The 26,385-nt window shown below is 35.2% G+C and overlaps 2 protein-coding genes across 2 annotated transcripts; one reads left to right on the forward strand and one right to left on the reverse strand.

Moving 5' to 3' along the window:
* Positions 1–3,540: 3,540 nt before the first annotated feature.
* Positions 3,541–17,137, forward strand: moto (minamoto). Its single transcript, XM_073832573.1, has 8 exons — positions 3,541–3,546; positions 3,875–3,988; positions 4,373–4,521; positions 4,637–4,750; positions 10,742–12,383; positions 13,541–13,675; positions 14,421–14,601; positions 16,932–17,137. The coding sequence occupies exons 1-8, from the start codon at positions 3,541–3,543 to the stop codon at positions 17,135–17,137; spliced, it is 2,547 nt and encodes an 848-aa protein (XP_073688674.1).
* Positions 17,138–18,135: 998 nt separating this feature from the next.
* On the reverse strand, positions 18,136–23,728 carry ccdc43 (coiled-coil domain containing 43). Its single transcript, XM_073818517.1, has 5 exons — positions 23,551–23,728; positions 22,995–23,088; positions 21,517–21,652; positions 21,369–21,418; positions 18,136–20,679 (listed from the first exon to the last, which is right to left on the reverse strand). The coding sequence occupies exons 1-5, from the start codon at positions 23,722–23,724 to the stop codon at positions 20,492–20,494; spliced, it is 642 nt and encodes a 213-aa protein (XP_073674618.1). The 5' UTR covers positions 23,725–23,728; the 3' UTR covers positions 18,136–20,491.
* Between the last annotated feature and the right edge of the window lie 2,657 nt (positions 23,729–26,385).

Raw genomic sequence — 26,385 nt, forward strand, 5'->3', positions numbered from 1 at the left:
TCACTGTCAGTGGGCAACACTAGCTCCAGAGCTTCCTCTGCTGAGTAACGTCTCTTCATCTTGCAAGCAATGAAATGATCAAGCCCTCAAGCACCAAATATGTATAGGTTTTGCTTTGTGAACACCTGTCTGGGCTGTGTGAACACTCAAACTTTGTATAAAATCTACCAGACTACACAATCAGCATTTTCTTGTGGTGAAAACAAAAACAATGTGCTTAGGGGCTTTTGAACTTCTACATCAAATTCAAGCTCAACTTTTATCTCTGTACAAAAACAATAACAAATGAAAAAGTGCAATCAAGGATTAAAATGTGTGTTTGGGTGAAAAAGAAAAATCCTCAAAGCACATTAACCTTCTTTGACCTTATTCATAGTTTTCATATGGCCCTATGACCCTGCCAAGGGTGAGACTCATTTACATGGAGTGGGATTTTTGATTGCCAGTACAATATAATTTCTTTCAAACTAATTACACACATAAAATTTTCAGTAAACACATGCAAACCACACTCTGACATCCTTACCAACATACCCACACAATTATAGCTGCATTATTTTTCCAATTGACTCTATAATAGACTATAAGATGCATAAGCAGAAAACACAAAAAAGTGAGTATTTCTTTTATATGCCAAATTTGAAAAAATGGCACAATCTAGTAAAAAATGGTAAAAATTTTAAATTTGAAGCCTTGCCGGTAGAATGAATGCCTATTAGCAAATATTGCATCATTTTATAGTCAAATGGCCCTGGGGTAAAAAAAATTCAATTTTAATGGGTTTCAATGTGGACATTTTTGTCCTTAAGGTCCTGAGTGTGAGTATTTTTTGTACGGAGGGTAAAATAGATTTTTTTGAAGGAAATGAGGGTGGAATATTAAAATTTCAATAAAAATACACACCTGAGCCGAGATTTATGCAGTTGGCATTAACACAGACACATTTAAAACAAAAAACAAAACTGAAATGGACAAAAATGTCCATAAGGTCGCACAAGGGTAGCACGGGTATATTTGTAGTATTAGCCAAAAATACATTGTATGGGTCAAAATTATCAATTTTTCCTTTATGGCAAAAATCATCAGGATATATAATAAAGATGTTCCATGAAGATATTTTGTAAATTTTCAACTGTAAATATATCAAAACTTAATTTTTGATTAGTTATATGCATTGCTAAGAACTTCATTTGGACAACTGAAGGCTACAGGCAAATTTCTCTCTCTATTTTTTGTCTCAGCTATATGACTGGTTTTGTTGTCCAGGATCACATATTTTAAATATTTGTATAAGAGTTTTAGCATTGGATGAAGTTGGGTTTAGTTTAGGTTTAGGTTAGTAATATTAATGACAGTGATAACAGTGCTTAATTAAGGATAAGAAAAGACAATACAATGCATGTAGCATCTATTTATAGTATTGTAGTTGCGCTAGCTGTTCATTCTGTATTAAATTATGGCATATTTCGCATTTGAGCTCATTTGGTAGTGACGTAGCAATATTTACATATAATTCCAGTTAATTTTAATAAATATTAAAAATCTGAAAGGTGTACATTATAGTTGGCACCTACATGAACACTTTACAGTTGGTTTCATGACTGTAAGTGATTCTCCTCAAATGCTATTGAGCTTTAAATTATGGCATATTTTGTGTTTGTGGCTGAAAAAATGCATTTTGTTTACATGTGATTTACAGTTTATTTGAATAAATATTAAAAATCTAAAAGGTGTCCATTATAGTTGACATCTTCATGAACACTTTACAGTTGGTTTCATGACTGATTCTCCTCAAATGCTATTGAGCTTTGAATTATGATATATTTGGCTTTCAAGCCAATTCGGTAGTAAAAACAGCAATATTTACATAATATGTGACCCTGGACCACAAAACCAGTCTTAAGTCGCTGGGGTATATTTGTAGCAATAGCCAAAAATACATTGTATGGGTCAAAATTATTGATTTTCCTTTTATGGCAAAAATCATTAGGAAATTAAGTAAAGATCATGTTCCATGAAGATTTTTTGTAAAATTCCTACTGTAAATATATCAAAATGTAATTTTTGATTAGTAATATGCATTGTTAAGAACTTAATTTGGACAACTTTAAAGGTGATTTTCTCAGTATTTTGATTTTTTTTGCACCCTCAGATTCCTGATTTTCAAATAGACGTATCTCGGCCAAATATTGTCCTATCCTAACAAACTATACATCAATAGAAAGCTTATTTATTGAGCTTTCATATGATGTATACATCTCAGTTTTGTAAAATTTAACCTTATGACTGGTTTTGTGGTCCAGGGTCACATATGATTTGACAGTTTATTTCAATAAATATCAAAAATCTAAAAGGTGAGCATCTACATCAACACTTTTTTACCGTTGGTTTTATGACCATAAGTGATTCTCTTCAAATAGGAATTGAGCTTTAAATTATGGCATATTTTGCGTTTGAGCCCATTCGGTAGTAAAAAAAAAGAGCAATATTTGATTTGACAGTATATTTTAATAAATATCAAAAATCTAAAATATATAGTTGACACCTACATCAACACTTTACATAATATAATAATAATGTGGAATATAACTTTAGAGACGGTCCCTAAATTGAGGGGGGAACGTGCAATTTCTAATGTTATGCCACTCTGAAACTGAATCAATAGCATAGATTACATTAATTTAAAAAGGCTAATTAAGAAAGAAAATTAAGACACAGAGCGAGAGAAAAATTATTAATTATTGGGGAATTAATTAATTTATTGATTCTATTAAAATTAATCCCAGAGGCTAAAATACATAAAATACAAATAAACATATTTTAAGGAAAATGCATTCTTCCGTTACTAACGCCGCGTTTCAGGCAACCCGTTACCCGTGTTTTTCCAACCTTCTACCAGTGAAAGTGCACTGGAACGGCAGCCAAACCCGTGATTTCCCACTTGTGAACTCGTACTAGATCAAAGTACTCCCAGTTCCGAGCTCTGAAGTAACATAGCCAGTGAAACAACAATGTCAGCCCTAATGGGTGCGGTGTTTATGCAAGTAGTACACGGTGAAAAAATAGAGCTTAGGACAATATAAAGTTGCAATCAAATTAATAATAATATAAAAATAATAATAATTCATAAATGTGCCCAGGCAGGCAGTTTGGCTTGACTTGCCTGGAACGCTACAAAGTCGTGAGTCGTGGTTTGAAGTGGTGATTTAACAGTTAAAAAACCTGCCTGGAACGCAGCTGAACCCATCTCTGCTCGCGATGCTTTCTGATTGGCTAATTGAAGCCGGTTCAGCCAATAGAATTGTAAGAAACAGTTGCCGGCTGGAGACCGCTAACTCTTTGCTTCGCGGGTTAATTGGTTACGAGACAGGGGCGAGGTCGCGGTCTTAACCGACAGGTTTATGTAAAAGACATTGGTCGTCTTTAATTTATTTCCACAGTAAATCAGTTGCTTCGAACAATCGTGAACCATATATATTTATTATTTATATCAGAAATAATTATTAGAAAGAGCCTCTCTGCCAGCAAAGTTCATTGTCAATGGAGGTAAGAGCTAATTCTGAGGAGAAAAACTTATGGCTAGTTTCCTTTTTCTGTCGACTTGTTAAATTAACTTAGTTACCGACCTAATACAGATTACCAGGTGTACACATACCTAATTAAAATAATAATTAGCATAGTAAGGAGAGTGAAGGGCAGTGATATCGACTCTTGTTTAACGTTAACTGTACGTTAGAGGTGAAGAGAGATGTGTCGTTGTATCCAGGCAAAAGAAAATCCCCACAAGGCCTCATTTGACTGGATGTAAAACTTTTGTCTTTTGTCATGTCATTATTGTCCATTATCATATAGTATAATGTTTACCCGTATGCAGGTTAATAATGCAGCGAAAAGCAAAATCAATGTGGATGCAAATGGAGCAAGAGCAGTCTTTGATCGATTTCATAATTCGGGACCAGACTCCTACTTTTCCACAAACAAGCCTCAGGTGAGAAAGTCCTCTTCAGATTGTGCCTTTACTGCTTAAAGGAATTTAAAAATACAGTTATGATTTTAGTATTTTTTAGTATGCTTGAATGTATAATAATTGAAACTACTGTCTGTTATTTAGAAAAAATGTCAGGTGTCTATGGTTTTGAATGTTTTTCCAAATATAAAACATGTCAAGTTTGGTCTGTTGTGAGCTGCAATATATATTTCAAAAGATATATGAACTGGGCAGCATTTGTAATAACAGACTAACTAAATTGCACAGAGAATTTCAAGGACTTCCATAGTTTTGTACCCACAATTCTTATTGAAAATGTATTGTTAATGTATATATTTTATCCAGTTAACAACTTGCAACAATTGCTGTGTTTTTCAATTGCAGAACAGCTTCAAAGACAGCGGATTCCTGTCATACAACCCATTCTCGGACTGCCCGGCGCAAGACTGTGCACAACTGCCTTGCACAGTTTGGCCAACCCAGGAAGAAGACTGTAAATCAGTGAACTGGCCTCAATCCATACCTAATAACAGGTTAGTTTTATTTTTATACGTACTGTAAAAATTGGATGTTATATATTAACATGCTAATACTGTGAGTCAAAAAGGGTTTGTTATTAAATAGTAAAATAATGTTTATCTTGTATAGAAATCTGGTAGATGCCAATAATTGTGGGAGTGAGGCTGATCTTTTTGGATTAGTGTCAGACATCTTGGAAGAACCAGATTCAGTGGACACATACTCCTCATTTGTCTCAGAGAAGTAAGAGCTTCTTGATTTATGTAACAAATTAAAGGATTAGTTCACTTTCAGAATGAAAAATTCTTCAAAAACCTTAATTTCTTTTCGACTGAAGAAAGAAAGGCATGAACATTTTGGATGACATGGGGGTCAAGTCAAGTCAAGTCTCCTTTATTTATATAGCGCTTGTAACAATACAGATTGTGTCAAAGCAACTGCACAGTATTTAAATAGAAAAATTGTGTGTAAGTAACGCATTATTGAAGATAATCAATTTTCAGTTAAAGGCAGTTCATCAATGAATTCAGTGATATCATCGTCAGTTCAGTTCAAATAGTATACGATATCGCTGGAAAATGTCCCCAACTAAGCAAGCCAGAGGCGACAGCGGCAAGGAACCAAAACTCCACAGGTGACAGAAATGGAGAAAAAAACCTTGGCAGAAACCAGGCTCAGTCGGGGGACCAGTTCTCCTCTGGCCAGACGAAACCAGCAATTTGTACCAATGTCCGATTGTAGAGAACTCATCAGGTTCCTGTGGTGTAGCGCCGATGGCCGTCTAGGTTGGCAAGGTCTTGAGTGAGTAAATTAGGGTGGGGTGAGTAAATTAGCAGGAAATTTTTATTTTGGAAGTGAACTAATCCTTTAACCTAAAAAGCTAATTATTGTAAAAAATAGCTAATTTAACAGCATTTAATACTGCCAAATGCAATTTAAACAAATTTTATTCGCATAATTTTGTTGTTATATCTCTTATGTAAACTTAAATAGTAGGCACTTGTGTAATTGTAATGTTTGCAATTTTTCTCTTAAAGTATATTACAGTATACTAAAACTACATACATCAATCACAGGAACTGCAAATTAAATGTAACAATATAAATACAGTGACACAATTTTACATGCCTCAAGATACAAAATGCATAGAAAATTAATAATATAAATACAGTAGAACAATTTTACATACCTCGATATACAGTCCTCTGCCTTTAAATTACTATGTTGTGCATAATATGAATAAGAGGAATTTTCTCCATAACTGACTGATAAAAGGGTTCTCCACTATAGCAACTTTTGTGTCAAAGCTTTTACAACTTATTGCTCCAGACTAATATACTAATACTAATATACTAATATTCTACTCTTATTAAATGTACCATTATTCTTTTTATAGTATTATATGGAATTGACCATCAACTTTAGTGATTGTTTAATTTAGTCACAAATTGAAGATAAGTGTTTTTTAAGGCACTTGATGACTTTTCTTACTTCATACACAAAAAGTGTAAAACTCTGACAAATTCTGATTTCTTTTAAGGTTTATATATGTCATAGTAGTGATTTTATAATTTCAAAGCATGAAGCAAAAGGTAGAAATAAATGACTAATAAGCTAATAAGTGCTCCTCTGCTGCCATCTACTGGTTATAATTTTTATTTGATGTATTTTTTTAATTTTATGTAAGTGTTTGTTTACCACAAAGTATATTTTGGTCATCCTATTAAAAATAACATTCAAATTGGATCATTTTAGAGCTCTTAAGTGCTGGAAATGGTTGTGTGAAATGCTTGAAAGTCATTGAAAAGTGCTTGAATTTTTCTCTCAAAAGGTTGTACAAACCCTGAAATGAATAATGTAATAACATTCGACTATTTCTGACACAACAAGATGGTTAAGTTGGCATTAATACTTCTGGTTTTCTGACATACATCCGCATTGTTAAGAATTTTGGGCAGAATTTGAATGATTCTCCTTAGATCCCGCAGCGACCTTATTTATTGTGCTGCGAATTCAAATGCCTCTCACTGGATCTCGTAGCACTGTGCAGTAACAGTGTCACAAAATCAACTTCCGAGTTTTCGAGGTTTCCGAGTAAAGCTGTTCTGAGCTTGGACAAATGTGTTTGCGTTGTGGTCTAAGCTCATAAATGGTCCACACTGCGCATTTCAAATGTAGCACGGTTTTGTTATGCTTTTGTTTTGTTTGCTATTTGATGTAGAGCTCTTCACAGAGGACCCGAGACCCGAGGACCCTATATTTTAAATGGTTAGCCGTAGGGCTGGGCGATAAAACGATAACGATATATATCACGATAGACAAGAGATCGATATCAATAAAAAATGTGTTCGATAAAACGTTCGATATTTTGTATTCTTCGTCGGCCCGCCCAGCCCCCCTTTAACGTTCAGTTCATAGCGCCAGATCACAATAGAAGTTAAGGTTATCTTTCCTACAGAACGGGTCCATGTTGTTGTATTAAACAAACTAAATAGCCTTATGTTATTTATCTTATTTACACGACGGCATTTGGTTTCTGTCTCTACATGATCGCGCGTTTACAATGTCTCCTCACAGACGGGATCGCGGACTCCATTCATAAAAACGGACTTTACTATAGAGCGGAATGCCGCGGAATTCGTCGATTTTTGGGCCAATAAATCAAAAGTTGGTCTGTTAATTAATTCAGATCACGATATGGACTAGTGTCTGTGAAAACTGAAACGCAAAAAGACCGTTTCAATAAGAATCCTGCATGTTCCGTTTGCCTCTATATGTATGAATGGAGGAGACGCGTTTTATTTTCACTACACGCATACTGCAGCACACGTGACGCTCCCGCTAATTTTTGGCCTTTGCATCTCACATGAACAGACAAACTCCAATAAATACATCTCCAAAGCTGCTGTGAGTGTCACTTTTTGTCAATTTTACCGTTTCATTAGTGAAACTAGCATCATTCATACTGTATTACACACTGAAACTTCACGGCAACCTGTCAAAATAAAAGTACGGTTTAACATGTAACAGAACAATATTAGTCTTGTATTACTGTACAGTATAATGTAGGTGTTTATATGTTCACATTTAAATAATTTACATAAAACAATATATATGATAAAAAATTAAAATAAAGAGTCACCACTTAATTGTTGAAAAAATACTATTATTATTAAACCTTTTTTTAACTGAATATAATTTTTCTTCTATGTATTAATTTTAACAGTAAAGCTCCATTTATTTTTATTTTTAAAAATAAATCAGTGATTTTGCTTTCATTTGATTATCAGAAAAATTAAAACAAGAATTTCTGGAAAAAAAAAACATTGTAAGGCCCTATTGTTCAAAATGTTGAAAGTTTTGGACTTATTTTTTCACTTAAATAAATATTTTTGTTATTACACAAAGTATAGGCTAAAGTACCGGGAAAGAAGTAATGTTGGCTACTGGCAACCAGCAATCTGTGCAGAAAAAAATATTATCAGCCAAGTACTTTGCAACAACCTCTGACCTGTGGTCAAGCCGTACTTCTGGGCCATACATTAGCTTGACCATTCACTTCATCGACAATGAATGGGGTTTGAATTGAGGATTAAGAGATAATTAAGTGTATATTGTGACTTTAGACTTATGTTTACATTTTAATTATTTGATTTTTTTCATGGTTGTTGACATTTCTGTCTTAATAACTGAGGGGATTATGATCAGAGGCAGGTTAAGTTTAAAATAAAAATGCTTGAGTGTAATATATTTTTCTCCTGGTCCTTATTTTAAATGGGTCATAAAAATATCAATAATTATCGATATCGACCGATATGAAACACTGATATCGTGATATAGTTTTCAGCCATATCGCCCAGCCCTAGTTAGCCGGGTCCGGGTCGGGTCCAAATCTATTACTTCGGGTCCCGAGTATGATTAACTTGTGTGTAATACCCGAGTCCATCGGAGAACATCGCACCTGCCAGTGTCAGTCACCACTTTGCATGTGTTTTGTAACTTGCAACTTGTAAAATTATGATAAGAAAAGTGTGAGAGGGAAATAAAAAAAAGAAGATTAAATAAATAAAAATGCGTGTCGCGTGACCGCAGCAGCGAGAAGCAGAGCGCGGGAGGAGTTAACGTAAATGGACGGTCGGTGATCATGGATTCCTTCATGAGTGATGTGAAATAAAAAGCCTTGCACATTTATTTATTTCACATCAGCAACAAAATATGAGATCGAAAATGAACAGTCACATTAATGTTGTCTGTGATGTTTACACTGCATTAAAATAACGTGCATGAAATGTTTCTATGGCAACCAGAGCTGGCGACTTTTACCAAAGACCAGAGCCATAGAGAAACTCTGCCAAAGACTATAGAATACCCTTAAGGCCTTAAAGGGACTTTGCTTTTACTCTGCCATAGTACACACTGCATTCTTTCTTACGTTTATAATAATACGGAAGTAGTATTTCGGTACCAATGCAAAACACAATAACATATTAATTGAGCAACACACAATTTTTTATTAATAAAGTTGAACAAAAATAAAATGTACAAAAAAAAAAAAAACAGTGCCATTCTTTATACTTACATAAAATTTTGTTAACATTTTTTCCACAGGTTAAAAAAGTATTTCAAGGATTGTAAACATTTTAGTAATTAAATAACATCTAAATAAATTACAGGAATAAAAAATGTAAACAAGTTTCACCCACAAGTTGTCATATTTCTGCTTCTGCTGAAAAACATCTGTACTGTTGTCTGTTTTGGAGTTCGCTGGGGTCTTTCATGATTTTCCTCAATCTGCAGCTGTAAAAAGAAAATATAATATACTTAAGTAAAGCAGTGGGCTAAGTCTGACCAGATGCGACATTAGATCATTGACACCAGCAAAAATATATGAATTTTCAGTAAATAACAAACCTCAGCTGTTATAATAAATTTAGATAAGATTACATATATTAAGACAAGTGTCTATCACAGATGAAAACTGCAGTATTAAAAACACTTTACAATTTTCATTTATTAGATAACATTGCCTTACAATAAACAGTAGTTATATGGCAATTATTCTTCGTGAGGTTAGGCTAATTTCAACATTTACTAATGCATAAAATCATGTTAATCTGTTAAACATGAACAAACATGAATTAATGTTGTAAAAATATATTGTTCACTTACTCTAAGTTTATATTAGATGATGCATGAATTTGATCTTATTGTAAAGTATTACCAAACTAAACAGGGGATAAAACGTGTTTTATTTGATTGTACTTTTATTTAATCCAAACTGCATTCATATTTATTATTAAAAAGCTTTTTAAACCTGCTAGAGTTATCCAGCCAAGAATAAGTCTAGAACGTTTTCTGACAGACTGATATTAAGGACATAAACATTGTTAACGACACATACATTTGTACATTCTCTAACACATATATTTTGGATACACAAGTCATTTGTGTAAAAAATAGTAAATACATCATGTCCTTATTTTTTTACTCTAACAAATGTTATAGGAGCGTTGTTTCAAATTCATTAAGGCCAGCATATTAGCGTTAGCCGCGCTTATGCTAACGATTCACTACACAAACGGTGATGTTTATTTCAGTCTGACATTCAAATTAAAATATGCAGTAGTGTTCGTGACAGAAGCTCTAAATATGAAATTAAAATGAAACTTACCTTGCTTGAACTCTTTCATTTGATCGCAGAGTCGGTCTTTGAGGTGTTTTGTCCTTTCGAGAGAACCTAGACGACATCTTTGCAAATAGTTTTTTGATGATCTATGATGTTCGCTTTGTTCAGCCGCAAATCCAAAATATTTGGAGTAAGTCTGGCTCTTGTTTGTCAACAAGTGGATTCAGAGCCGCGGCATCAGCAGCACCACAGGTGCTTTAATGAAGAGAGCGCAACTGCGCAGTGCGTGTGTGCGCACCTTTTGTATAGCGTATCAAGAACCGGGTTGACCGGATAGTCGGTACCACCGGTACTTAAGAAAACAAGGTACCGCAACGTTTAATTTTTTTTAGTACCGACTTGGTACCGAAGTACCGGGACTTTTGACAACACTAATACAGTGGTCACGCCAGTGCGACCGCTCACAAAATTCAGTCGCAGCCTGGAGCCCTGAATGTTAAACAATTAATTACCTGTTTTGTGTTAACGTGTTATGACAGCTTTAGTAATTTCATAATTTATTCAAAAAATGTAATTCTTTCTTTAAATTTATTTTGTGTTGTTTTCAGTAGGCTACCGTCTAGTCTAAAAGGTGTCTGGTCTCCAAAATTAACGAGAGAAGACAGGATGCAGTACTTCAGTAATGAGGTACAGATGCCGCCCATTTCTGGATTCCCATCAAACCAGATTTGTCCTAAACCAGCCAGCAATATTTCTTCTCAGTGGGCCGAACTTCAGAATTGTAATGGTTTTGAATCTTTTGCATTTCCCTGCAATTTCCCCACCTGTAATGGAGAGGCTGACACTTATTCTCCTCAAGATCTTCCTCGCCCCCCAGGCCTGAACACCCCCCCAACATTCAGCTCTAGCCTCTACCAGACCAGGTCTGGTAAACCTGAGTATATCACACCTGAGAAGGATGAAGGATACCTCGGCACCACTAACTGTCTGTCTGATTATATGAACACAGTCAACAACTCCTTTTGCCCTCCGCAAACAATGGATGACTCCTATTTCAGTTCAACTCATGAATTTTCAGCTGTGAGCAAAGATAAACTGAAAAACACCCAATCGATCTCCGTGCAGGATGTCAGTAAACTGGCCTTTCTCTTGGCAGAGCAGGATATGAACTATTGCAGAGAATCTACTCAGAATGGGCTTTTAGCACAGAGGAATCTTGAGGAAATCATGGCAGAGCAGAAGAGTCATCCTTTTCAAAGGATGTCAGAGCTTATTACTCAAACACAAAATTTTAGGAGAGAGGCGACACGCAACCAAAGCGGAGCTAAAGGAGTGGATAAAAAACAAAGTCATTATACTATGAATGAATTTTCAGGGTTTGGGCCACTAAAGAGTTTTTCTCCTACCATCGTGCCTCCAGCTCTTCACCCAAACAGAGAGGCTGGCCTGATAGGAAGCAGCAGAGCTCAAACCAATGTAAAGCAGTACCAGCCTATCCAGTCAAACCATTATCAAATACAAGCTAAGATTTCAACAAAGACCAACAGCAACAACGAATCACAGGGGTTTGCAAAGCCATTGCTTCCTTCTCAGCAGCTGTTCCAGCCTGCAGCAAGAGTCCCAGCTGATTTAAGCCAGGGGAACACAGTAAACCTACATGGTTCAATAGGCCAGATCAGTCTTGAGGGTTTAAGGAAGGGAGTGGGAAATGTGGATTTTTCAGATTTTGACCTTCAGCTAGAGAACAACAGATTGACGGCAGGCCTCATGGTTGATGGACGTTTCTCTCAGCGATTTAGCACAAAACCCAAACTTCCTGGTTTCCCCAAAGAGGCAGACAAAAAACCAGGACTCCTGCAGAATCCGTATCAGGGGCTGGGCAGTTTGTACGGAGGACAAATGAGACATAACGGAGTGAGTTCAAACTCAGCCAAAGCTACACCTTCACAACTTTTCCCATTCCTATACCAGATGGGTGATCCCAGAAAAAACACATGCCACCCGATTCAGTCGCAGTCCCAGTTGCCGTACTGCTCTGTGCCCTTCATCGACATGAATGAACGCCTGCCAGATGGAGATATTTCACCCTTCAGCCCCTATCTACAAGAATGTATTGGGCTAAGCCAAGCTTCCAGAGATGGGTCGTTCTCTGGGTTTGGCAAGGCATTTGGAAGCCCAAATAGTCAGCTACACTTTTACCTGGAGGAATGCTATGAGCAGTGGAGGATGCTGGAAAAAGAGAGAAAGCAAGTAAGTGAGTTTTTGAGACATAATTCATGTAGGAATTTTTAGGTATGTGCTGCAGTGTTGAGGTATTTTTGTAGGCCAACCTTGAAGTTAGCATCTTGTTTGTTTCCTTAAAAGGATTTTTCCAATGGCTTTTGGATTATTGCAGAAAATGAGTTCAGTGACCAACAAAAATTTAGATTCCTACACACCCTGTTCATCATGATGATCCTCTCAAATAAACACAACTTGAATTTTAAAACCTATATGCAATCAGCAGAAGTAAAAAGCTAAATGTAGGCTATAAACAAACTATTTCAACTTCACCACCAGTTATCTTCTGCCAAGTCTGTTTAAAAAATATTTTTACTAATAGATTGAGTTAGAATAGTTCATAAGAGCGTGATTATAAACACAAAGAGGTTGTAAAAGCCGATTAGTGAGTGGATCAGTTTTCCTATTTGGTGTGATGATGTTTTTGAGGTTAACATTCTAGGATTTTTCTCCATATAGTGGACTTCAATGGGGATCAATGTTTTGAAGGTCTAAAGTGCAGTTTCAATGCAGCTTCAAAGGGCTCTACACGATCACAGCAGAGAAATAAGGGTCTTATCTAGTGAAACGATCAGTCATTTTCAAAATAAAAAAAAAAGTACTTTTTAACCACAAATGCTCGTCTTGCACTAGCTTGACTTCGCACATTATGTAGTCACGCTGGAAAGTAGACAGAAGTACCGACTCCGTGTTTACAAAGTGAATGTGCAAAGAAATTCAAACTCTCTTTACAAAACAAGGTTAAACAACTATGTCAGATGATTTTGAAGTTGGAGAAAATGAGATGGAGTTTTTCGCCCAACCTTACCTTTTTGAACCGGAGTACACATACAAAGAACTAACCACATGTAACCTTTCCAACATTGCGTAATGCTTAAAGTAAAGTACAAATTACTGATCGTTTCACTAGATTCAGTTTGTTGGCTCCTATTGAAGTCCACTATATGGAGAAAAATTCTGATATGTTTTCTTCAAAAACAGTGATTTCTTTTAGAAAAATTATTTATGGAAAGTACAGATTCTGTCTTGATGAATCATGCTACTAAATTACCATGTTCAGGCTGACCTGTTTTCATTTTACAAGCATGATGAGGTAAGAAAAGAATGTAATGTGTTCTTTTTGACAGGCTGAAGGTGTTCTTACAAAGACTTACCCAGGAAAACGCCTGTCAGTGGTGACCAGTAATGTTTTGCCCAAAATGCCTCCAAACCCCACCAGACTGGACCGACTCGTTGTAGACCAACTGCGTGAACAGGCCAGGGTCAGTCCAGTATTTCTCAAAAAATTTAAACCAAGGGTTTTCAAACAGGGGACCACAAGAGAGTGCTAGTGAGCCTGCTAAGTTCAAAGAAATTATGGGCCAGTTTTACTAAACAGGGCAAATTATCATTAGAGAGTGCAATTCCAAAAAATGTGATTCATTTGAATAATCTCCTCCCATAAATTTTATGTCTGTAAGGGAAACACCTACAAATGCATATTCAATAAGGTCAGGTGCAAAAATAACTGTGTCCACGCCTTTTCGGTGCTAATTCTTCACTGTGCATCTTTAGTAAATCCTGACAGTACTATTTTAACACCTAAAGACGGTTTGCTTGGGTCAGGCTATTAGTAAAACTGGCCCATTTTCTAAAAATGTAAAGAAAATAATATGTAAAAAGAATTATTATAAAACAAATAAATAATATATTTAATTATTACTACCAAAGTTAATATTATTGACATTCTTACTGTTTATTTATTACATCATGAAAGAATAATCAAAATTATTTTATTCTGTAAGCATCCATAGTGTAATGTTGTCTTCAGGTTTTACTAATATTACTGTAGTAGTGAGTAGAAAATGGACAACTTCATAGAAAGTAAATATTTTAAACATATGTATCATTTCTATTTTTGCCAACTGTGATCTTATATTCTAAAATCAAATTGATAGTGTTTTAAATGATAGTTACAGATGAGATGAACTTTCCATATTTTAATGCAGAATTGCATTTTGTTTGTAGGTGGCTGGTTTGCTAGGCAAGATGGAACAGTTGCGCAGTTCTCCGCTTCATGCTAATATCGGCTCAGCATTGGACAGGCATCTGGAGGTCATTTACATCACTCAGGCACGCCGCAAGGATGAATTCATCAATGCTAGCAGCAGACAGAGGCAGTCAGCGGCCTTCTTTAGAGAGGACAGAGGTTAGTGAGTCATACGCTGTAACAGAAGCAGGCACATACACATCTTATATAAACTAGTCTGAAGCTATAGTCCTAAGAAACAGGACTTGGTGAAGTCCAACTCACCCTTAGTTGTACTGCTTAGTAACAGAACATTTGCTTAGTTAAAGAATTAGTTCACTTCCAGAACAAAAAATTCCTGATGATTTACTCACCCCCATGTCATCCAAGATGTTCATGTGTTTCTTTCTTCAGTTGAGAAGAAATTTTTAAAGAAAACATTCCAGGTTTTTTCTCCATTTTTTTGTCTTGTTTAAAGCCAAAATATCTAAAAAAATCTTAAATCAAGATGGACTTTCTAGACATTAAAAAATATTGTCTTGTTTTCAGAAAAACAAGTAAAAATTAAGTGAGTTTTTGCTTAGAACAAGAAAAATAATCTGCCAATGGGATAAGAAAAATAATCTTGTTTTATGTTTGAAATAAGATTATTTAGCCTACCCCATTGGCAGATTATTTTGCTTGTTTTGAGCAAAAACTCACTTAATTTTTACTTGTTTTTCTGAAAAATCCTTCTTGATTTAAGAATTTTTAGATATTTTGGCTGGAAACAAGACAAAAAATCTAAGTAAGAAAAGCATTTTTGCAGTGATATAGTGGACTTATTTAGCAAAACGATCAGTCATTTTCAACTAAAAACAACAATTTGTATACTCTTTAACCACAAATGCTCGTTTGCACTAGCTTGTCTTCACGCATTACAGAATCATGTTGGAAAGGTCACACGATGAATGAAGGGTGGAAGTACCGACCCAGTGTTTGCAAAGCCAAACACCCTTTAAAAAAAAGGTCAAATGATTTTTGAAGTTGGAGAAAAAGTTTTAACCTACCTTTTGTAACTGAAGTACACAGACGAAGAACTAACCTTTTACAACCTTTGCATGAAATCACGGACGAGCATTTGTGTTATAAAGTATATGAACTACTTTTTTTTTTTTTTTTTTTTAGAAATTGACATCGTTTTGCTCGATAAGACCCTTATTCCTCAACTGGGATCGTGTAGAGCCCTTTGAAGCTGCATTAAAACTGCAATTTGGACCTTTAACCTGTTGATCCCCATTGAAGTCCACTATGTAGTAGAGATGCACCGATTGACCGGCTAGTGATCGGAATTGGCCAATTTTTCGCATGATCGGCCCGGATCGGTGACTGGCTGGTCAATTTCTCCTCTTGCCAGTTCCTAATTACGTCACAGTCGCATGTAAACATGTCATTGGTGTGAGTGAAAATGACACAAAGATCGCAGTTTGTAACATTTATAAGGCCAAAATACAACGTGAGGGAACAACCACGAAAACGTTCGTAACAACAAATCTAATAAGACACTTCCATCATCAAAACCATCACTCAGCTGAATATGCCCAGTTTGAAAAGGGGAAAGCGGCTAAAGCTAGCGCTCGGAGTCTAAGCCAAAGCTCGCCAAAGTGTCGAAAGTCAACGCTTGTTTAGCTTGGCTGGTCATGTGGTAGATCACGCCACCCACTCTGCATATTTTGCATGTCTCTCTTAGTTAGCACACCTGATTCAGATAACCCGCTCGTTTGAAGTAAGCTCTGTGAATGAACTGTGTTCCGATTGACATGGTCCCTGCCCAGTGTTCATCTCTCCTTACTCCCTGAGCAGGGGAAATCCGTTGACGTTTACTACACTTTCATTCATTCACACTGCGCCACCGCATACAACATTATTTCTAATGTTTTCAAGGCTCAGAGCACTTTATTTTATTAAGTTATTTTATTAAGAGAAGATGCTGTAGTTTATTCATTTCTTTTATTATAAAATAAAATAAAAATACATTGAGGAAAAGATTTTTGTTAGTATAACTATACTATGTTAGTTACAGGAACTAATTTGATACCTTTTTCGAAGGCACAAAGCAATTTATTTTGTTGTTAAAGTTATCTTGTTGTAAGAAGATCCTGTAATGTTTAATAATTTATTTTATTATAAAATAAATTTAATTAAAGAAAATATTTCTGTATATGATTTCATTACAGTACTTAAAAAAATCGGAAACGGCAGGTCACACTTACTGAAAAATCGGAATCGGCCAAGAAAATTGCAATCGGTGCATCTCTACTATATAGAGAGAAATCCTGAAATGTTTTCCTGAAAAACCTTAATTTCTTTTCGACTGAAGAAAGAAAGACATGAACATCTTGGGTGACAAGGGAGTTAGTATATTATCAGGAAATTTTTATTCTGAAAGTGAACTAAAACTTTAACATAGGTGTATCTTGTGTGAATATAATTTGTATTAAAAAATATTTTAAAAAATTCACATTTTACAGAGATACTTCTATTGGCATCTGCAGTGAAGGACCTGTGCAGCAGCACCAGAAAGGCCCGGACCGCTCTTTGGTGTGCACTGCAAATGACTTTGCCTAAAACAAACAGTTACCCCGAGGAGAGAGACGAGATGGGTACCTGCTCCCCTTTAGGCCAAGACAGTCCTGAGCAAAGCAGCTTGGAGAGAGCACTGCTTATTACCCTGTGATCACTTTCTGGCAGGTATACATTTTCTGTGTGTGTGTTTCTCGACACAACATCGATCTAACCTGTCCAAAAAGGCACAAGAGGTGATGGGATTGCATAGGAAGAATGAATAAGTTATTTAAGTTATTTCAATATAGTGCTATGTTAGGCTCAGTTGTGGGCAGCAGATGGAATTCTTAGTTCATTAATATTTATCAGTCTTCTGTGAAAACCACCAATCAGATTATAATCAAATTCTCCAAAAGACATGGAATTATGGCAGTAAGATCAGTATTGAGCTGTTTTGTCTAAGGACCCCAGAAGAACTGCCAGTGAAAACGACATTTTGAGAGATGAAATGAGAAGAGGGACCTTTTAACTGGCTGATGGTGATAATGGTACAGAATGTATGGCAAGAGTAAGATATGCGGCTTTGGAGGATAATAGGGTGTTTTTACCCCATTGACCTAGAAATGTAAAAATAGTTACAAAGGGAGCATTTGATTTAGAGGGTTTATTTTTTTTGACAGTTTAATTAGTGTATCTTACATCCTATTCAAAATCCTTAGCTTACTTTAGGTTCAGTGAAACACATTCAGGCAAAACAGTATTTATGATAATCAGGGACGTGTTCCAGTTGTCCTTTTATTCTTTTATTTATTAATGTGCTTGATTCTTTGACATCAGCACTTGGTTTTTAGTGGTCTCACTAGATCAGCAATAATAATTGCAAATCTTTCCTAAATCGGTTTTGTTTATTCTCAATTCTGAATTTAACTCAGTATTTCATCTCTATTTTTCAGTGTGTATATATGTGGTCAATCTGTTTGTGATGTAAAGATATATTGAGTAGCTAAGAATAACATTCATGGACTGAAATGATGTCAACAACATGTTACGGGCTACGGGCTAACATAGTTCATATGACGTGTACTCGTATTGCCTTTGTTTCTTTGCTAATGCTTTTGTTCAAGTTTAACAATTAAACTAACACAACACAAAATCCCAGAACTCACGGAGTGGTGCATAAAACTACTGTTTATTTAATTAAACATTGATTCAAAACACAATGTTAATCAATGCTCTAATTAAAAAGAAAAAAAAAAGATCCCAGTCTGTATAAAATGAAACCACTTGTAAAATCATTCAGTAAAGCTGCAGTGAATTTGACTGTTCACTTACAATAACATATGTTTTGAATTATGAAAGCCATTTGTAAACAAGTTCCTTACTCTCATTCAGTTCTGAAAATCCTAAACATTTAGCCAGCAAATATCAGTTTTCCTTAAATTCCCACTGATGTCAAGCAGTTGAGGTTTAACAGTATAAACAATACTGAAGAGCGTAGCTTGCTAGATGATTTCCATTATAAAAACCTTTGCACCTAAATATGGCAACAATTTGACGACATTTAAGTTGCGTTGATGTAAAGAAAACTATCAGAGGTAAGCAAAACAGTTTTTTTTGGATAAATGAGAACTGTTTCACCGGTCATCAGTGTTTAAGATTCAAAGCTCTTATTGCATAAATAGAAAATTCATTGAGATATTACAACATCTGCAGCAATTGGCAGTGACACCCAGAGTTTACAAGCAAAGTATCCACTTTTTTCTTCAATGCAGAAGACTATGGGCGGTTCATTATCCGCTGTAGGGAAACAATGAGAAAAATAACAACGTGCAGTAAACAGTAAAACTCTTTGCACTACAAACCAGTGTGTTCATAATTAAGATAATACATTAAAATAATATGGAAAAACACACCAACTTGAAATATCAAACAGCAAAACAAGCCGTTTTGTACAGCTAAAAATAGCTGGACGTGGATGAGACCAGAAAGCAGAACTATAAAAGGTATAAATGGCTGTGTCCGCTCTTACAGGAAGAAAAAGCTGGATAGCTTTTAATTTTCCCTTTAAATCAAACTAAATCTGTCTTATAACATCAAATTTAAAAAACTGCATCTTGTGGCTGTGGTAGAAAAATGAAACATTAAACCAAGACAGAACTATATTCTCAAGTTTCAAGTTATATTAGTCAAGAGTGAACACGTGTTCATTTACACAACTCAATTTATTGTACCAATTTCAGGATTTTTGAGTACAAAATGTTATTTATTGTGGCTTTGATAAAAGAATGCCTCAGTCACCTGATCTTACAAGCTAACAGACACTAACAATATTGGTTTTCCTACAGTGCAACCCATTGTAGTATATGAGAAGGCAGTCTACAAGGTATTGGCACAATATGTAGCAGCTTCAAATGAACAGTCGTCAATTGATATATATGTGCACACACACACATACCCTTCTCACTTTAGGTTTATCACTATCCTACAATAAAAATAAACTACAACTGAGACAGAAACATCCACCAAGAGCAAAAAAACTACGTATGTCGTCTCCGCCTCCTGTCCCATTGATTAGCAGTTTGTCTGTCTTTGGGTTGTCTCTGAGCCCTCTCCATATATTGCTACATGATGAGAAGCCTTCCATTGGTTTCTGAAATTGCTTGAGTTGAATAAATATAGTTATATTTTTATCTTGAGCTGTGTGTTAAAAAATCACTGGAGTGCTACTGAGGAGCAACCTATGGAAAACATAAAAACACAGATTCACAGGTTATCTGAGAGTCCCTCAAGGCAATAAGATGGGGATTTATGCTGTTTTTAGAAACAAACATGTTGGTTATCCGCTGGTTAATGTTAAAGAGTGTAGTGAATTTCATAGAAACATGTCCAGGTCATTTTTCAACCTATATATATATATATACACACACTGTAAAAAGTTTTCACAAGTTTCAAATTAAAATTTTAAAGCAGCTGCTGAACTTAGGTTAAGTTGAATCTGGTGAAAACTTTTTACAGTGTAGTTATTCTTTTTATAAAAATGAAAATTAAGCATATTTTAGGATTATGAAGATATTTTGCATAGCCACATCACTTTCATTACAGTTATACTTTACAATTTAAATATTTAACACAGTAATGACAATTCGGGGAAATGGTCTTTAATCAAAATATTAATTATGATTTTTGGGTTGAAATGCAACCTGAACAGGTTGTGACATATTTTGTGAGATTTCCTCTTAGATATGTAGCACAATAGTCAGCACCTGTAATAAATGAATGGGCCATGATACAATTCTCACTCAGTTTGCTGGTTTGCGATTTCTTTTGTACAAGCCAAAAAACAGCTAAATTGATCCAACATTATCATTCATTAAGCAGTATATCGGACCTAAAATAGGATGCGGATGCATACATTGTTAGTTGTGGTAATGTTTGCTGAGGTCTCATTGTATTTTTTTTTCTCTTCTAGGTAAATGACCTTGGTATTGTATAGTCTGCAAAAGTTTTCTTGCTCTGTATTTTCTCTTTATCTCTTGCGCTCTCCCTTCTGTGTGCGTTTCTTTTCTTTGTCTTTGCGCTCCTGCTTGGCCACTTTGTCTTTCTCGCGTTGCATCTTGTCCTGCTCTTTCTTCTTATGTGCGTCATCTCGGGCCTGGTCACGCTGCTGTTTGCGGCGGTTCAAAACATCCTCGACATTGGTGTTTTTGAACAGGGCTGGGGCTGCCAGTGAAGGGAACAGTTCACGTAGATACAGATATTTAGTCTAATCAATGCAGATCATACTAAATGTTCTAAAAGCTTGGAGGTGAAAACTTTTTGAATTTTGAGATCAGGGTAAATTGAACTTATTTTGTCTTCTGAGAAACATTCAAGTATCTTCTGTAGCTTCAGAAGGGCAGTACTAAATGGGGAAAAAAGAAGATAAATGTACACAGTTTATTTGGTTCAAAAGTTTTCACCTCCAGGCTCTTAAGGCATTGTTTCCTTCTGGAGCATCAGTGAGCATTTGAACCTTCTGTAATAGTTGCATATGAGTCCCCCAGTTGTCCTCAGTGTGAAAAATGGATCTCAAAATCATTCAGTCATTGTTGGAAAGCGTTCAAATATCTAAAAATGCTGAATAAACAAAGAATTTGTGGGACCTAAAGGATTTTTCTGAAGAACAGCAGGCAGTTTAACTGTTCAGGACAAACAAGGGACTCATGAACAACTATCACTAAACAAAACAAAACAAAAAAAAAACAGCTGTGAATCATTCGGATCACAACAGAGTATTAAGAATCAAGCATATGTAAAAATTTATATACAGTCACTTCAGAAAAAGTTTTCTCTCTATATATATACAACTTCTCCTAAAGTAATTGTGCTTATTACATAGTAGAGTGATGCTGTAAAAAGGATACACTTCTCACTGGGTATCCCTGCTGTGGCTTGTTCTTCCTCCTCTTCTTCAGTACAAATGTTAAAGAAATTGCTTCACACTGTTCTCAACAAAGTGTCAAAGAAATAGGTACAGAATACAACATTACAATATATACATTAAAAGGATATTCCTCCCCATCTGTGACAGTAGCATACTGGGCCAGTAAAGCCTCTTTCCTCTTCTTGGCCTCCTCCGACACCTCCTTCTGTTTGACCACAATCTGTGCCTGCTTCTCTATCAAACTGGCAATGGCCTGAACCTCATCTGAAAACAGAAAAAAACAAAGATGATTTTCCAAAAACAGTGGCTGAAAAAAACAACAACATCACTATTATGTTGTACTTTTAAATAATATAGAGGATATTATGAAAAAACTGAGAACAATAAAACACCTTTAGGTTATACAGAAGTTATGAAGTTATACTAAAATGTTATACACACAAAAAAGTGAGGAAAATAATACGTACAGCATGGTTCAAAGGTTTGGAGTCAGTCTAATTTTATGTTTTTTTTTTTTTAAAAGAACCTCCCCTTGCTTATCGAGGCTGCATTTGTTTGATCAAAAAAAAACAAAAAAACAGTACAAACAGTAAAATTGTGAATTTTTACAATATTAATTTTAATATTTATTCCAATTTATTTCATTATATTTAATGTGTAATTTATTCCTGTGATGCAATCCTGAATTTTCAGCATCATTACTCCAGTCTTCAGTGTCACATGATCACGCAGAAATCATTTTAATATACTGATTTGGTGTTAAAGAACATTTCTTATTATCAACATTGAAAACAGTTGTGCTGCTTCGTATTTTTGGAGAAACTGTGATAGCTTTTTATTATTTTTTGATTAATAGTCCAATAGCTCAAAAGTTCATTTGAAACTTATTTATTCAGACACCTTCAACATCTCACATTATCACAGTTTATTCACTATAGTTTAGAAAATCGTAATAAAACCTGTCCAGAACTCAGAGGTAAACTGTTTCAAGAACAATATCATCTTCATAATGTCAGATAACTTTGATAGAAAGGTATGTAATTAATTACAATCAACCAAACATTGAGATAACTTACACAACTATCAATACTTTGTTGACCAATTACCAAGCAATGAGGTGTAAAAAAAACAAAAAACAAAAACACTTAAGCAAAATAGGTCAGGTCGACGTGTCTGAATCATTTTCGGTTATTAATTTTACTGGACGTCCACTGTATGAATAATTTTTGGCTATAATATTTCACAGTTTAGTTTATTTTGCTATCCTCACTTACAAAAATGAAATATAGTAAACACACTAGTAAAAAAACAAAAAATATATCTGGTGTCTGATTCATTTTTGGTTTGACTGTAAATATCCTTACTTAGTGTAATCCAAAAATTTCTTCTAAACAAAAAAAATCTCATGCCAAACATTTGAACTGTTGTGCATAGCGCATACATTTTTAGAACATGTAAATGATAAACATGTTGTGCAACTAAGTATTTTTTGTCATTGAGTCATAGAAAATATTACATAAAGACACAAATGTACCACACTTACAGTCTTAGACTGGTAAATGGGGTCACTGTGATTCACCTTTTCTAATTTCAGCTCTCCACTTACCATCTGCCTGAGTACCCTTCACTTTAGATCTGCTGCCGCACTCGCTCCACTGTTTTAAGATCTGCTGGCAAACCTCCTCAAGTGTGTCTTCTTCCTACAAGAATAAAGTGATCTCTGTTTACCAACACAAGTCTAAAATGGTAATGCCAACGACTGTTTTTGGATGTTTACAATGATTTCACACTAATAACACAAATCTCCCTCTGCACGCCGCTTACGTAAACCTACATTCAAATAGTTTACAACATTAATTACATATTTGAAAATAAGTTTGTCGTGTTCGATTATTTTTGAGTAAATAATAATAGTAATACAGAACATAATACCAGGTAAAGGCAACAGGCGTTTGATCAAGTTTCACACTTTAACTACTCAAATGAAAGGCCATTAAAGGAATTGAGTTTATAATATTTAAATGTATTTCGGGTTAATGATGAGTTTGTCAAAACAGTGGTTAAATTTGACAGTGTTTATAAGAGCGGAGCCACTCGTGTAGATATCTTGACAGCTGAGTTGAGCGTGCGAGTGTCATGCACGAACGTGCGCGTGCACTGACCAAAAAAGCGGAGAGAATGCCCTGAAGGGCATCCTTTTGCTCTTCATCACTGTCCTCTTCCTGAAGCACTCCGAGGATATAAGCTCCGTAAACTTCTCTGTCTACTTCGAGGGAGTCCAACCGCTCGTTCAGCCAGTTTTCAAACTCCCCGGCGATTTGGTTGGGCGCCGCCATCTTGCCTGGCTAGGGTCCTGATAGCGAGGCGGGATGTCCGCACAGAATGCCAGACACAAATGCGCTAGGCTCGACTAAACACCCATACAGGTATGCGTCCTTTTCATTACGATAGAATTTGCGAACTTAGTTATTTCATTCTTTACATTTAATATTTGCTTTTTTACACAGGTAGATTAAAATTAGCTTGGTCTGCATAGAAATGAGTGCCTTGTAGTACGTGTGAAAATCGTATTTAAATACTCATAACTTAAGCGCATCATGTTTTAAACATACTTTGTTTTTATAATGCACAAGTCCAGTGCAGCAACATGATATTAAAACAGTTGAATTTTAAACCAAAGCTCACCACTAGAGGGCAGTAGCTGCCAATGTACTACTCAAGGCCGAAATCACAGGTGCTTGTCCGGAGCCAGGTAAAAAACGGTGGGATGCTGAAGTATTGAAAAAGCTTATGCAGGTACTGTGTTTTTTGTGGTATTGAAGCAATATACAAACACGTTTGCATCTGTTGTGGGCATTTATATATTTCATACTTAATGTCTTTTTTTTTTTTTTACTTAGGAAACATAATACTGTTTAAAACAGTGGTCTGTAAAATGAATAGACATCGTATTAATACGCTGAGGCCTACAAAAATATTGTATAGGATGATTGTGTTTATGTTCAGTGAACTGCGTATGCACGTATGTCTGTATAAAAGCGTGTTCATAAGCTTGTATCATATTTGATTCATACATTTCTCAGGTATTTCAAATATCCATATGATCAACATTTTGCTGAAACAACTGTTGCACACAGTCTACTACTTGCTGACTGATAGTTTATACTTTTATAATACCTTTTAGCGTAATTCTAAAAATGTCCACCCTCAGGTCATGATACACCTTTTTGTGAAATCCTTAAACATAGGATAACTTAATTCTGAATAATCATGTTAAAATGTGTGTATCAAATATGATAAAACACGTTTTTGAGGAATGTTTATTTGCGTATCTCTCAGTTTTTTTTCCTGAACGCGGAAGTCTCGTCCACCTCATAACGGAAAGATATTTTACATTTCCGGTCTATGGTGTTTCTAGTTAAATTAACACACAGCTTAACCCTACGCACATTTTTATAGTTAGTTATATTTCAAAAGTTACATTTGAATTAATTCAGTCTATATTTTTACCCTGTTTTAACACCGATTTCTATGAAGACTGGAACAAGAGAGCACCCAAACGGAGGTTAGAATCCATCATGGACGCACTCATCAGTTACTCAGGAAAAAGGTGTGCATTGCATTATATTATATTATATTATATCATATTATTATCCAAAAATTAAAACTACAGAGTTTTGTTATGTATTGAAACATTTAAATATTTATCTTTCTAAGACGTATTATTGGGAGGTATATAAATCCTATATAAATATCAGTTGTCACTCTGTAAATAGTCTTTATACTGTAATAAAATATCACTGATTTACAGTTTTTGGCCACATATATAATAACTGCACCCAATTACTGTACTTTCTTAAGTGTTTTTTTCTTTTTCGAATGTAAGCTCCATTTTTTTTTTGCTAGTGTTTTCAAGATGTGTCATCAATTGGCGGTAATTGAACGTAAACAGTGCCACTGAACCAAAAACGAAACTTGCATATTTAGCTGATTATTGCTGCTGAAAATGTTAAATTACTGTCATGTTTTGGGCTGCACTAATCGATTGGACCGGGAAAAACATTAGGAGTACTATATAGACTGCCAAAAGTTATAACAAATCAAGGAGAAGTGTGCAAAAACTGTCTTTGTGGTTGGCCAAACTGAACCAGGATTTCCAGAGCAAGAATCTTGACAACATTCATGTTTGTTCTTATCATTTCCGGTCAGGTAGGTGACATATTAGGCTAATATCTTAATTAATACTGCTTGTACATATCTTTGCACCTATTAACTTTAGTTTGTCAAAATATTGCGCCCTTTCCTGCTTACTAAGTCCTTCTCTATACGATTTAGCAGCTTTTTTTCTGTAGTTTTAGACAACATAAATTAGCAGAACAATGTATTCAGTAGTACGTTAAGCGTTCAATCCATGCTGTTGTTTACATCCGGGTATCGCCAATATTGCAGCACATTCTGGTAACTGACCAAACCGTGATGTAAGAGCAAACCTTCTATATCATACTATATGAGCTATAAAAGCTGGATGTGTGATACCAGACGTAACACTTAGATTTTGTGTGAAAGTTCAATAAATATTTCATTTAAAAAAGCTTTATTGTTTTGTATGTCAGGCTTTACAGAGTTAAATCCAGGAGACTGTATCTGAAGTGTCCACTGGTGTTTAAAAGTCCCTTGTTTATCAATATTTGTTCTGTATTGTAACCAGTGAGAGAATAAAATGCAAAAAATACGTCAGGCTTTAACATTAATACTGTAAGGCATCTAGTGAATCTGTTTGGATTTTAGACTAAGAAATGTGCTCATGTGTTTTCTTTTAATAGAATTGAGAGACTCTTGAGGCTCTTTGAGCATATCAGATTTTATATGACTGATACAGAAAAAAAGGGGAGAGTGGAAAGATAAAATGTAAAGCTGGAAAAAGGGACTGCTTGATAAGGCCATTCCCAGGCATAAGGGTCCAGGGTCGTTGGTCATGATGTTGCTTGTTGCTGTGG

The sequence above is a fragment of the Garra rufa genome, chromosome 1, assembly GCF_049309525.1.
Source record: "Garra rufa chromosome 1, GarRuf1.0, whole genome shotgun sequence".
Taxonomy (NCBI): Eukaryota; Metazoa; Chordata; class Actinopteri; order Cypriniformes; family Cyprinidae; genus Garra; species Garra rufa.

Coding starts and splice junctions, on each gene's coding strand:
- ccdc43 (XM_073818517.1), bottom strand. CDS start 23,724: ATGGCGGCGCCCAACCAAATCGCCGGGGAGTTTGAAAACTGGCTGAAC. Junction 23,089..23,550: donor GCATTCTCTCCGCTTTTTTG/GTCAGTGCACGC, acceptor TTATTCTTGTAG/GAAGAAGACACACTTGAGGA. Junction 21,419..21,516: donor ACTGTCACAGATGGGGAGGA/ATATCCTTTTAA, acceptor TAACATTTGTAC/TGAAGAAGAGGAGGAAGAAC.
- moto (XM_073832573.1), top strand. Junction 4,751..10,741: donor TCCTCATTTGTCTCAGAGAA/GTAAGAGCTTCT, acceptor TGTTGTTTTCAG/TAGGCTACCGTCTAGTCTAA. Junction 14,602..16,931: donor CTTCTTTAGAGAGGACAGAG/GTTAGTGAGTCA, acceptor CACATTTTACAG/AGATACTTCTATTGGCATCT.